The 13,045-nt window shown below is 38.5% G+C and overlaps 1 protein-coding gene across 4 annotated transcripts in view; it reads right to left on the bottom strand.

The window, feature by feature from the left end:
* Positions 1 to 659: 659 nt before the first annotated feature.
* The window catches only part of LOC311000379 (RNA-binding Raly-like protein), a 69,073-nt gene continuing 56,687 nt past the window's right edge, over positions 660 to 13,045 (bottom strand). For 3 of the 4 annotated variants that reach the window (XM_083991068.1, XM_083991066.1, XM_083991067.1), the window contains exons 3-9: positions 9,191 to 9,266; positions 7,833 to 7,880; positions 6,868 to 7,061; positions 5,540 to 5,653; positions 5,077 to 5,273; positions 2,160 to 2,197; positions 660 to 1,419 (exon numbers count right to left, since the gene is read on the bottom strand). In XM_083991068.1, the coding sequence (XP_083847194.1) occupies positions 5,077 to 5,273; positions 5,540 to 5,653; positions 6,868 to 7,061; positions 7,833 to 7,880; positions 9,191 to 9,266 (629 nt within the window). In that variant the 3' untranslated portion in view covers positions 660 to 1,419; positions 2,160 to 2,197. The remainder of the gene's footprint in view (positions 1,420 to 2,159; positions 2,198 to 5,076; positions 5,274 to 5,539; positions 5,654 to 6,867; positions 7,062 to 7,832; positions 7,881 to 9,190; positions 9,267 to 13,045) is intronic. The other variant, XM_083991069.1, reaches the window with a different exon arrangement.

Genomic DNA, 13,045 nt, shown 5'->3' with positions numbered 1-13,045 from the left:
GAATAGGCCTAATGAACAGAAATAGTAGCTATAATGAAACTCAAGAGGTGAACTTTTGCATTCAGCATCAATCTGTGCCTTATTTTCTACTCTTCTACTGTCATTTATTCTGGAAAGTGTCACACAGTAAGTCTGTTTCACATAATGTTCTTGCTGTAGGACAAACTCTCCTTTGTTATTTGTCTGTCTGTCACCATCCTTATCATGTACAGTGTTACTTCCTGCATAGAGTAATAATAATAATGCATCATAGGGCATAGTGGCACAGTCTGTTCCAGGATAAATTTTAGTAGTTCAAGTTCAAGGCATCATTTAATGTTGTTGCTACAGGAAAGTTGTTTGATTAACCAAACATGGTTTTTCAATTTTTAGTGACCAAAACATTTTAGAGAGTTTACAGCTTCCCTCTCTACCATCAAAGGCTACTCACTGGACTTGAACTGCTTCAATCCCAATTCACACATGGTGCTCTAAATCTTTTTAATGGTTAATAACAAAAAAGTTGTTTTGCCTTGCCTTGAGGTTTCTTTCTACTGAGCAGAAACTGAACTGTCTGCAATGTTGGTTTTTCATTGTTTGAGAAAATGAAAGCCACAACACACCACTTCAACAGATGCTTTTTTTTCTTTTTTTTTCTTGGGGGGGAGGAACGTGTTTATTTCAAAAACTGTTATCATCCATAGCTGTAACAGATGCAATGAATACGAAAACGATCCATAATAGCCACATTTTGAACATGCTGATAGTAAAAAATAGTCATCTTTCGATTACCATAAAGAGATTGTAAACTGAATTTCAAAATCGTGTATAACAAATGACAAACATGATATGAATACAATATGGTGGTGGAGACGTTGAGAATAAATTACATACTGTACATTTGAACAAAATGTACAAATAAAGCAAATCACATAATAAAGTGTAAAAGAAAAATGTTCCTCGTACATTCATATTTAGCTCTCTGCCAGCGGTGTGGCTCAGTTACAGTTTTCAATGCACAGAAACAGAACAAACATACAGTTGCAGTACAACAAAGGAGGGCATCTCATGGTTCATCTGATTTTTTCACATCATTGTATTTTTTTTATGCACAATACAGAGCATCATATATCAAGCACACAATATACTTTATTGTCCTTATTTCTGAGAAAGGCAAACAGTTTGAAGGGAAGTTAACTGATTGCTCTTTGAAGGTGATTTTGCAGTATTTTGGAGAATATTCATAACCAGCGTTTTCATGAAGTACACATCAGTGTCATGTTCTAATAATGAGGCAAACAAGCAACAAACAAGTCTGAAAAATTCCTCCTCCTGCCCGTCATCGCTTTCCTTTATTTCAAATACACCTCCTTGATCAAGAAGGTATTGCTGGTATCTGTTCTCTCAACTTCTTGTACTGTAGACTTCCTTTTTCCCCAACTTGAAAAAAAGATGAGAAAAGAGACAGATTGTTCATTACTGCTACTGACATGCTGTTTTTCACAAAATTCTGGAGGTCTGAAGTTTCAAGGCTTTGTGTTGGGTGGAAAACACAAGAGGTATGAGGATTGTGGCTAATATTTAAAATAAACTAATGCCAAGAGCTCCCGATATTACCTGTAACCATTGACTGAAATATCCACCTGAGGACAAACAGTTCATTATGCCATCAATTTAATAATCTATCATGTTCAGAGAGTGGCTGAAAGAGATTTCTGTTATCGGGCACTTGAGGACAGCGGGGAGGAAATGTCAGCCATGAGGCAAATTAAATCTCACACCTATTTGTTCATACAAAGAAAATCAGGGGAGATTTAAATGTCGTTTGATGGAAAGTGCGGATGAGACAGAGTCCTATCTCTGTGGCCGTTCAGACAGTCATCAGTGATAACCACAGAGAAGCTGCCTTTCCATACGCTCCCAGACGGAGAGAATGACAGTCCATTTAAAAGAACAGAGTGGGGGATTAAACTGGAAGGTGATGAGCAGCGTTTCTCACGCTCTCCCTCTGCTTAAAAGTATTGAAACAAGCTGCAGGTCGCTCCAGTTTCTGCTGCCATCTATAAATTGTTGGACATCTTTGAAATGAGATGGTAGACAGCTCGTCTGGGCCTGTGATGGGTTTGTTTCCCTGTAAATATGGAATTCTATTGTGCAAAATACTGCGATTAAATACTGACCTTACTCAGTTGTCAATGTCTGATATGTGGCTCTCTATCTGCAATACAAGAAAAACATTGATTGTGAGATTAATGAAGACACAAATGGGATGCATCATTCCCCATTCTTGTGAGTGGAAATATTAAGACAAGCATGTTATTAAGTCCATACATTTGTCATTCTGATATACAGTATATTAGTTGCCTTCCTGAAAACACTGAGTCGTTTGCGTACTTTGTAGGCAGTGCAGGGAGCATCCATATGGTTTAATGTTGTGTAGGTGGCATTATACTATATTAATGCGTGTCAGTTTTTCCATGGTCAGGAAGCATAAGAGGCTATTCAGCCATCCAGCCATTGATTAACGTTCAGGGCTTCAGAGTTTTTTTGTTGTTATTTTTTTCAATTGAGGAGCAACGCAATACTTGTAGGATACAAAGCAAACTAGTTTTATCCTTCAACATTTCATAACACCAAGAAGATCAGTGACGTTAGCAGCAAAGAGAGGATGTTAAAGAAATACATTTACAGCAGTACTTTACATTATATTATATTAATTAAAGCAGAAGTAAGCGATATTTTTGTGTTAATATAAGTCTTAAATAGTTATATCTTCCGACAGCAATCACTTACATAGAGTGTTTGGACCGAAACACGGGTCTCTCAGTCACTCTGCTCTGCTCTGAGCCGAGGAGAAAACTTTTCTCGTATCCTACAAGTTTTATCCAATGAGGAGAGAGAATGGCATGAAGGGCTGTGTGTGCAGCCAAGGGATGCGCGTGAATGTGGTGACGTAGGGACGAGGACCAATAGATCCATGACGAGGGCGGGGGCTGCTACGTTATGGTGCGTTCAAGGCAGCCCGTAACTCGTGTTTTTCCGACCTGTGAAGTCGTACCAGTTCGATCTGGTACGAGTTCACGGGTCGGAAGTTACGAGTGGCCGTTATAGTGCACTTTCACAGGTAAAACAGGTCGGAAAAACACGAGTGGGTTGCCTGGAACGCTACAAAGTCGTAAGTCGTGACTTGAAGCTGTAATTTACGGTTTCAAAAGCCTGCCTGGAACGCAGCATTAGCCAAAACGACCGGATCGCTTACTTCTGCTTTAATATCCCCGTCTATAAGCAAAATGTGAAACGCGTGTGGATTGTGTAAAAGACATGGTCGCTATCTTGTCAACTTGGCCGTGAAACCTGGTCAGATTGTTTGACTCATTGTTTCTGAAAAATATGGTTGGTCTGAAACCATCGTTGCACATAAAAAGAGCAAAACTAACAATACGTTGATCCTGTTAACAAGTATTGTTTCACTATGTGACCTGCACACCTGCTGCCTTTAGGGCGGGTTCACACCTAAAGGTCCGTTATCTGATTTGAATCAACACAAGGATGATACATTGTTGCATTTTTTCAATCGGTCTGGTTTGTGTTCACAAAAGCCAAACTGAAACGGTCCAAAAATTATAAACAAAAGACAGGTAGCCACAAATGGCCATCGGTTATCCTAAAAACATCCTCGCAATTACATCATGAGAATCGTCTGCTTCTTATCTTGTTGGTGCAGATGAAGGCTGTTGGCAAATGAACGGCTGGTGAGACTGTTGAGATTTTTAAACTTAAACTGGACCGGACTACCAGACTAAACAAGGCTGGTGTGAACGCGACCTTAAATATTGGAGCACCAAATGTCTATCTATTTGCACCTGAAAATAGTTCCCTGAAAATGAGTCAAGCTTACTATGATTTCCAGTAAGCAGCTATTTTAGGAAAAGGTTTAGGTTTAATAAATGCACACTTGCCTTTTCAAAAATGAGTCTGATCGGCGCAACGCTTCTAATTCAGCTGAAGTATTTAAGGACTGAGAAGCTGCACTTTCCCTCTCTCTGCCACGTGCATGTCTGTATGAGTGTTAAAAAGCTACACTGGCAAATGCACAGATGGAGCCACGTAATAGACTTTTTGTTCCTAATTAAATTCCAGATATTAGTTGTTATTAGTTTGTAAAATTTGATCAGTACTTGGTAAATCGGGCCAAGACTCCCTGCAGGGGAAGAGCTGCCGTTTTGTCTCAACTCTTTTTTCTCTGTTATTTTGAGATTGTTAGGGAGTTCAGTAACCTTTGTTACCCTTTCTTTTGTGTTAGTTTCAGTATTGCGGTTTTGCTTCCTGTTAGGGTTGTTATGTTTGTTAATTTGGCTTTGGTTCTCCCTGAAGTTATTCAGTGTTTCATGTATTGCAATAAATCTTTGAGATTCTGAACAATATGACTCCTCGGGTTCCTCATTTAGTTTTATGAAACTCCCCATTCCCCTAACCCAGTTTGAAGTTGTAATCACTATAGACATAAAAAAAAAAAAAAAAAAATCTTGCAGGCATTGTGCTATACCAAACAGCTCTAGTAACAGGAAAGATACTAGCTATTGATTATCTATTTGGTCTAATTAAATTAGGAGAGAAACAAATGTAGTTTACATTAAATCACAATTTATCTTTAAAGGGATAGTTTAACAAATTGGTCTTAGCACAAAGACTAAGGACATAGCGAACACCAACATAATACCAATACCCCCCTCGATTGTTTAATCTGTACAAAAACACAAGAGTAAAAAATAAATAATTAACCCTGCTTGTTTCTAGTCTTTGTGCTAAGCTAACTGGATCCTGGATACAACTTCAAGTTTACTGTACAAACCTAAGAGTGGTATCATCTCATCAACCTCCTCACCAAAAAGTAAACAAGTGTAATTAATTTCCTAAACTGCCAATTTCACTTACACCTGAGATTGTGACTTTTAAAAACAGCACATGCAGCAAGACATACAGCGAATGTAAACGACGCACACATTCACACTTACTAATCGACATCCATCGCACACATACTGTATATGCATATTTGCTTTTACTTCACAGACAGGGGAGCTCAGTTACCCCACTCACTCATTGCCGAGACTGGAAATGGTGACTCGGCCTGCTCACCATGTCGCTGGCGCCTTCGTCTTCAAAGTCGTCTTCGCCGCCATCCGTCATCTCACCCGCCTCCACCTCGGCTGTCCCCTCCGCTTCCTCTCTACCAGAGTGGTCTGCTGCATCTCCATGGAGACATTCACACACCTCCTCTTGTTTCCTCTGCATCTCTGGCAAAAGAGAGCGAGATGGAGAAAGACTGGTAGTTAACACACAAGAGCATAATAGATTTATTGAACTGAGTTTCTTTTTTTTTTCCAGGCAAGCTACTCAATAAAGCCTTTTTTATTTCTTTCTATATTCCTTTGTCCTCTTTCCTCATACGCTCTGCATCTTTTATTTCGATACCTGGTGAGTGCGTTCTGTCTTTTCCCCCCATGTTTACATGCACACCCCACTAGCCGACAGCTGCTCCCTCCCCTCTGTCAAATCTCACCGGCGTCAGAGCGATGTGTCCGCTCAATCTTCTCCAGCCTTCCCAGCAGTGAGTCGATCTTGGTTTTGATCTGTGACAGCTCCTTTTTTATTGTCAGGAGCTGGTCTGTCTTCACTGTGAGAATACATTAATAAAGTAAAAAAAAAAAAAAAAAAAGCATAGTTAATGTGATGTTTGATAAGGAAACAGCCACAATAACAGCAACAACACCTGCTGAGCTGCATCGCTCTGAAATGTCTTGAAGGCTAGGTTTGTTGCCAGAAATGTGGCTGAGGCACAATCAGTGAAAAGGGCACGGGGGAGAAAGTTGTGATATTTCACTGTGCTGCGTTGTGAGGAGAATATTGATCGCTGTCTGTGAGAGTGTCAACAATGCAAACTATGGAACAACTTTCATACAATCTGAATCATACTTTTGTTTGGCTGCCACCCAGCAGTAATAACAAACACTAGTCATGTTTCTATCCAATTTGTATCGCAAATCCTAAGCAAATTGTTATTAATATACGCGTTTCCATTCTCTACAGTTGTGCGCTAATTCTCGATGTCAGCTGCCAATCTGCAGGAGGAAGAAGGCTGATAAGCTGATAACGATATAACAGTGGCAAGAATGAGCCAAAACATTTAAGTTGTTGCTGTAAAACTAAAACAATAAGCTGGAGAAAAAAAAAAGTCTCCTTTCACATTATACAAAGTCTGTACAACCATTGTGAATGTTAAAAAAATATATTGATGAGAGCACTTCTAACAGCTGAGGTCTTGCGATGTGGCAGAAAGAAGGAATCGGCTTTTACTGTTGGCTCGTCTGCAACCTGTCTAGAGCCAAACCAATCAGTCAATTAGTTATACGACAGAAAATTAATGAGGAGTAATTATTGATTAAATGCCAAAATGTCAAAAAGAAATCATTTGTACCTACGTCTTAATATCAAGATTCAAGATTCACTGCTTCCCTTCGTTCTCTCTGACACATTTTTGAGTTTGCTCCCTTCATTCATTTTGACCAATCAATAGATCAATATAGCCAACTGGCAAATTAAGCTGCTATATGAAGCTTGAAGTTGAAAGGCTCAGGGGAAAAAACAATGAAGAATAAATTAAAGATTCTTTCACATAGAAATACGATACAGTAAATAAGTTATTTTCTTTGTCTAATATAACTTTACATCTTCAGGTTTTAGACTGTTGGTTAGTCAAATGAGCGTTTTCACTCTGATGAGACAATAATTGTCAATTATACAGAAATTAAAATGATTAAAATGATCTGTTCCTCATATACAGTAGTAGAAATGTGAAATGGGGGGAAAAAAGGGGCAAAGGGAACATACATTTAGGTCCTGTGATGGAGGAACCGGCATTGAGCGCTCGAGAGGAGGATGAAGAGGAGGAGGAGGAGGAAGAACAAGCCCTGACTGGAAAAGAAGATTTGGCTCTGCGCGTAGACGGGACAACTAGTCGCGAACGTTTGATGGGGATCACAGCCCGGGTCGGAGGCACCACACGCCCGTGGTACTCAAAGAGTCTGAAGACACATGAAAAATAAAGTTGTAGCAATCCCAGCAACAATAGAAAGATATTACAGTGTAGAAACTGGTTTTTAAAAGAAAGGGAGAGAAAACCAAACAGCAAAATGCGTCATTGAGTTGCTGGTTGTTTTCAGTCATTTCTGTGGTGTAAAGACGTTGTTATACAAGATACAAGAAGGGCTTACAAAGCTCCTAATAGACATGCTGCAAAAGATGGTTGTACATATTGAACAATGCCACAACCATTCGATCAAATCCTGTTCCCTGTTGCCTATGACATATCAAATTGCTAAAATAGCAATAATGACTCAAAGCTAAAGGATTTGACTCTCTGGAATATTGCAAAGCAGAGGAAGTAAACAAACCAATGAAAATGTCAGAGGGAAGATGCATTCTTTGCCTTGCCAACGCAAATGACCAGCCGGGGGACTATCTGACATTCAGTACTCGCCTATGCGGATAAAAGCATCATTAGAAAGCCCAATGGAGAGGAATAAAAACCTCCCCAATATGACATTCATTATGCCTATGATAATGTAGTTACTTTGCCTCAGATGGAAATGGGGCTATTCTGCTAAAAACTCATCTTCATCTGAGTAGCTGTCTTGGAAAATGGGGAGAATGGAGGGTTTACACTGAAGGGCAAAAAATCCGGAGAAATGGGATTATGAAATGATGTGATAAAATTATATGAAAGGTTAAAACAAAGCGAAAAGATAGAAGTACAGTCTGGCTGCTACTTTTATTTGTCCTTACTATTTACATACCTGCTGTAGAAATCATCTCTGTAGTAGTCATAGTCAAACTCGTAGCCACTGTGAACATCAAAGACATTATTAATGTTGCAGCATTAAAATTATGCAATATGTTTTTTTGTATGTATTACCAGAGAATAAACAAAAAACCTGCCAGAAGACTAAGTGATAATCAAAATATATGCGATACCTATACATACATCTAAGCTGAGTGATCTCAGAAACAGAATACTTTATTATCCCCCCCCCCCCAGGGAAATTGATTTTAGACTCAGCTGCTGAACATTGCTGTCTCCATGATATGAGAACCAGCTAAGAATAAAACCCTAGCCTACTAAAATAGGCTACACTAAGAAAACTAAGACACAACTAAAACTATTCCATATATTGCACATTATTCAGCACCAAACACCACGGAAAACTGATAATATTGCACAACCCTGTAGTAACATTATTCAAAATCTTTATTATTGATGTAGCCTAGGTATAAATTAATTTTTAAACTGTTTAACCCTACATTGGGGCAGTACTCTGTAACATTTCCTTGAGGGCAGGGGTTCATACTCTGTGTGGAGGATATCGGATCAACTTTCTGCTGAAAAAGTTTAACGTTTTTTCTGTTTTGTTTTCTTGCTATGATGAGAAGATAAAACTCGCATTTCTGTGCAGCTGTAGCCAGCTCTGCTTAGCTTAGCTTAGCATACACACTGGGGAAAAAAAGCAGAAACAACAAGCCGACTCTGCACATTTTATATTTGTTTGTTTAAAAACACTCGAGTGTTAAGACAACAATTAAAAAAGAGTTAAAGCAATTTTTCTTTTGAGTGAGAGCAGTAACAGCCTTTGTGCTAAGCTAAGCTCAGCATCAGTGTTACTCTCAAAGGCACAATAAAAGCACATCATTTTTTCACTTTGGTTTTTACATACGTTTTTTTTTAAACATGTTCATTTCTGAACTGAAGAGGTGCTGGAAGGCAGAGACAAAGAGGCAAGGCTATTTAGCAGGTTAGATGTTCCCCAGCTGATGGTTTAGCTATAGCTGGATAACCATCTACTGGCTCCTGCATATTCATCTTCTCGGCTCATTCTTAGCATCAAGAAAGCAAATGTGTGAATTTCCCATAATGTTCAACTTAAAATATGAAATAAACAGCCTTTATGTTTTTGTTTTGGTAAGCTATTGGTAGCTACTGTCACACGGCATTTTCATCGCTCGCTCCAAAAAGGATTCTGGCTGGTGCTCCACCTGGCCTGCCAGCGAGGATCCTGAGCACATATTTCACAGACAGCAGAAGGTACAGCGAGAAAAGTAGGTCAGGCAAAGCGACATCCAGCTGATACAGAGAAATAATAAGACATTTGACACGGACCTGTACAGTGATGAGAGAGGCCTCTTGGAGACCATCTTAGGCCTGTACGGTTTTGGCTCTCCTGCCATGTTGATGTCTGGAAATAAAATGAGGATCAATGTTACGATAATGATGCAGAAATGTTGACAACAGCAATAAAATTTGCACTTTTTGAAAATATCATCATGAAATAATGAAGATGTCATTTCTGGGGTGACCTTCAACTTGGCACTGTTAACAATGATTAACTGATAATTAGTGGCCAGCTCTTTCCAGTAAAGTCATTTTTAACAAGTGCAGCTCTCCCCAGTGCTTCTCTTTCTAAATGGCCATGACATTGTTTTGGACCGCTGCTCAGAAGAATTAAGCAAGACTTGACCTTGGGCCTTAGAACATTTCACTAATTCCTGATATCTTAAACAATAGACAAAGCGATTAATCCAAAAAAAATATTCCACAGCAAATTCATGTTCTTTCATACATCCAGTGTTTTGAAAAATATTCCTAAAGATAAGCATTTCAGTCTGTAAACTGAGCATTATAGCAATAATAAAAAAAAAATAATAATAATACAGTGCCCTCTTCCGAGTGTTGTCAACAACCGAGCTCACTGAATGGATCAGTTCATGAATGTGAATGTGAGCAGCGTTCACTCTGGATGCCAGTGATACGGCATGATGTCTTCATCATAGACACGACCCAGCAGCAATAATGTGTTTGCTGGCGGTACAGAAAACATGTATTGTTGCTGAAGACAGTTTGTTTGACAGAAAAAAAACATGTTTTTATGCTAATTGTGCCCGAGAGGTTTTTCCATATACAATATAGCTTCACTGCATGTTGTTTTATTCCACTTTCAGCAGCACATAGAATAATAGTAATATCTCAACATATCATACATACCATATAGGCTACATCTTTTCTTTTTTTTTTAAATGTTACATGCAATTCGTGTCTGCTTCTTCAAGGGTAGAATAATTCATTTAGTTTGGGAGAGTCAGTGCTTTGGGGGTAGTGATGGATGGTCAAAGGACATTTTATTGAAAAAGAGTAGCAGCCCGTTTTTAAAAAAAAAAGAGAAGACGAACAATTGTGAATTAGCTAATTTTTATTTCTATGAAATGAACTTTGAACTGGTTCCTTTTAAGTGGAACTGGCGCAACACCACATTTTCCACACATTACTCCAACACAGATGTTCCTGTTGTCAAAATCTCCACAACAGCTCCTCTTTAGAAACTGAGAACAAACTTCTTCGTGGCCTGACCACCACTTTTCAACACACTACACCAAACAGGAACATGTTGTCCTCCATCAGAAGTAAAAGCATTAAGCTCAATGTAACCACTTTGATATTTTCAGACAAAAGCGACACATAAAAACCACACTAAGCAGCTTGCAGTATCCAAACAGCTAATTAGAGGATTTTCTTTTGAGGGGAAAAAGAGTGCAAGGTGAGATTAGAGAAAGAGCATCGCTGGCAAAGGCTGGAGGGCTGATTCCAACTAAATCACTTCTCCTATGATTTTCACCTCTTGGCTGAAGAGATGGATTTCTTTTTCCATCTTTGAGAAATGGATTTCATGTGGGAAACTTTTCCAGCATTCCTCTACACAGGGCTGAAATCTGTGCTGTTAAACCCTGCAGATTCACAGACAGTCGGTGTTTCCTCAAGGTGTCTTTTGAACAATGGGAGAGAAGAGGCAGAGGCAGAATTTCTTACCATACAATTACCCTAGCAGCAACCATAATATACTACACAGAAGAATAATTTGCATGGCACCCACAACCGTGTTTCCAACTGCTTCAACAAAACTCCCTACACCGTTAAAAATCCCTAAAAATGTAAAACACAACATGATCATTTTGAAATCATGACAAAAAAGCAGTTCTTAGAAAAACAAAGTTGCCGGTGGTGCTTTTAATTACCCAAACCGCACCGAGCAAAATGTTTTCAACCATAATATTTAAAAAGAAATTACATTCAATGGGCATTCACTGTGATATCAAAGAAAAAACATGAGCAAAGTGGTTTTTATCTTGATGCCCATTGCCCAAAGGACACAAAGTCAGCCTTTGAAGCACAAATGCATTTTCACTGAATAGACAGTAGAGTTGAGACAGTCTGTTCTGTTCTGACAGATGTGGGTTTTTTTTGACAGATAATAAAGTTCAATATGATCAATGAGGATGGACGACGCTGTGACATATAACGAACAAAATGTACAAGAGATGAATGTGCTACTTCCACATAAAACAAAAACAAAAAACGAACAAACAACATCTTTCAGAAACTCGTTAAAGCCAAAACAAAAATGATATAAGGAACTGAAAAAATGATGCTGGCGTCTAGAAACAGTTGCATCATGTATTGGTAAAACTAAAAAACTAAAAGTTTCCTGGACGATAAGAGAGAATTATATAACTTTTGTAGCTTGCATTGAATCAATAAGCGATTGTTACCCGATTCCCTTTGCCGATAGTGTATGTTTTGACCTGCATGCTTGTCTATAAATTTCACCTGTGCTTGATGTGAACTGACTTTTAAAGTTTCCATAGAAAATAATTGCATTTTATTTGCTTTTCTCTTAGGACTCTGGGTTTCCCGCAGTAATATTCACATTCACATTTTGTGTGCATCTTTTGTCTAAACATGTAAAAATCCACGTTACTCAATATGCATATTTTCTGCTGCACTGCGATTATTGTTGCTTGAATTAATGGTATGGGATTAGAAATACAGTATGATCTGATTTAGTTTAGTGGCTGAAATAAGTTTTTTAACCTGTTATGGTCAAATATGCATGCTCTTGTATTATTGAGCCAATTCTGAGAAAAAAGAATCTAATTCTAATCTAATCTAATCTAATATATGTTATACTGTATGATAAATGTTATAAATTAGTGACCATAAATTGCTGATGGTGCATGCAGGAGTAATACATACATTTTTCTCTCTTTATTGCTGCTGAAGTTTATATTTGGTGTCACTTCCTCAGCTGACCTCTTTATGTGAAGAAACTTTAGAGTCTGGTCACAAAAGTGCTATAAAGTTAGAGTTAGTTAGATTTATTATTTGATCAATGCAAAAATCATTTTGGATGATTCAAATTAATTCAGTGCTTGTCAGACAAAATGATGTATTCATCGATTAATGATTCTGCTGAAGAATTACTTTGCAGATGTGCTATGACTGAAATTATTAAGACATTAGATAAATGAGTGATGTTATTTAAAGTCTTCTAGATACAACTTGTCAAATGTGAGGAGCTGCTGTGTTTAATATTGTTGATAACGACTCAGACAAAAAAATAACTTTTAAGGTCTGGTTACTTAAGCCTGCAATTCATGTAGCAATTTATCAAAAGTCTAACAAACAAATCAACTCTTGATGGAAGTATTTGTTAGTCGGGCCTGTCTAAGCAACTGCAGGGCTCTGTGTGATGAAACTAGCCAGGTGGATTGAGGTAGAAAGCATTGATTTATTTAGTGAGTTCACTCTAGTCCATCGTGGCCCTCAATGAGACAAAGCAGCAGAGAGGCAGAAAACTTTGTAAACATCTTAAGAGCCTTGAGACAAACGAGTCATTGCGCAAAACAGAACTTCGAGGACCATAGTTTTTCACCCAGTAGACAAACAAAAGTTTAAAAAAAATAAAAATAAAATCCCCTTCACATGCATAAGTGGACTTGTGTGACTCATCTGCACACACCTCGTGGCTCTTGTGCTGACTGACAGCCTCTTCCACCTGCCAAGAGCCCTTATGCGTTAAACCGGGCTGGTATCACCGGGTTTAGTCTGTCGGCTTGTTGTGACTGCTGCTGCTCAAACTCAGCTCAAATCAGCCTTGAGTGCCGCTCAAGGTCATACACAAAA

This window comes from Trachurus trachurus (genome assembly GCF_905171665.1).
Source record: "Trachurus trachurus genome assembly, chromosome: 17".
In the NCBI taxonomy this organism is placed as follows: Eukaryota; Metazoa; Chordata; class Actinopteri; order Carangiformes; family Carangidae; genus Trachurus; species Trachurus trachurus.
The sequence above is the reverse complement of the archived record's forward strand: the minus strand, read 5'-3'. Positions and strand labels throughout refer to the sequence as shown.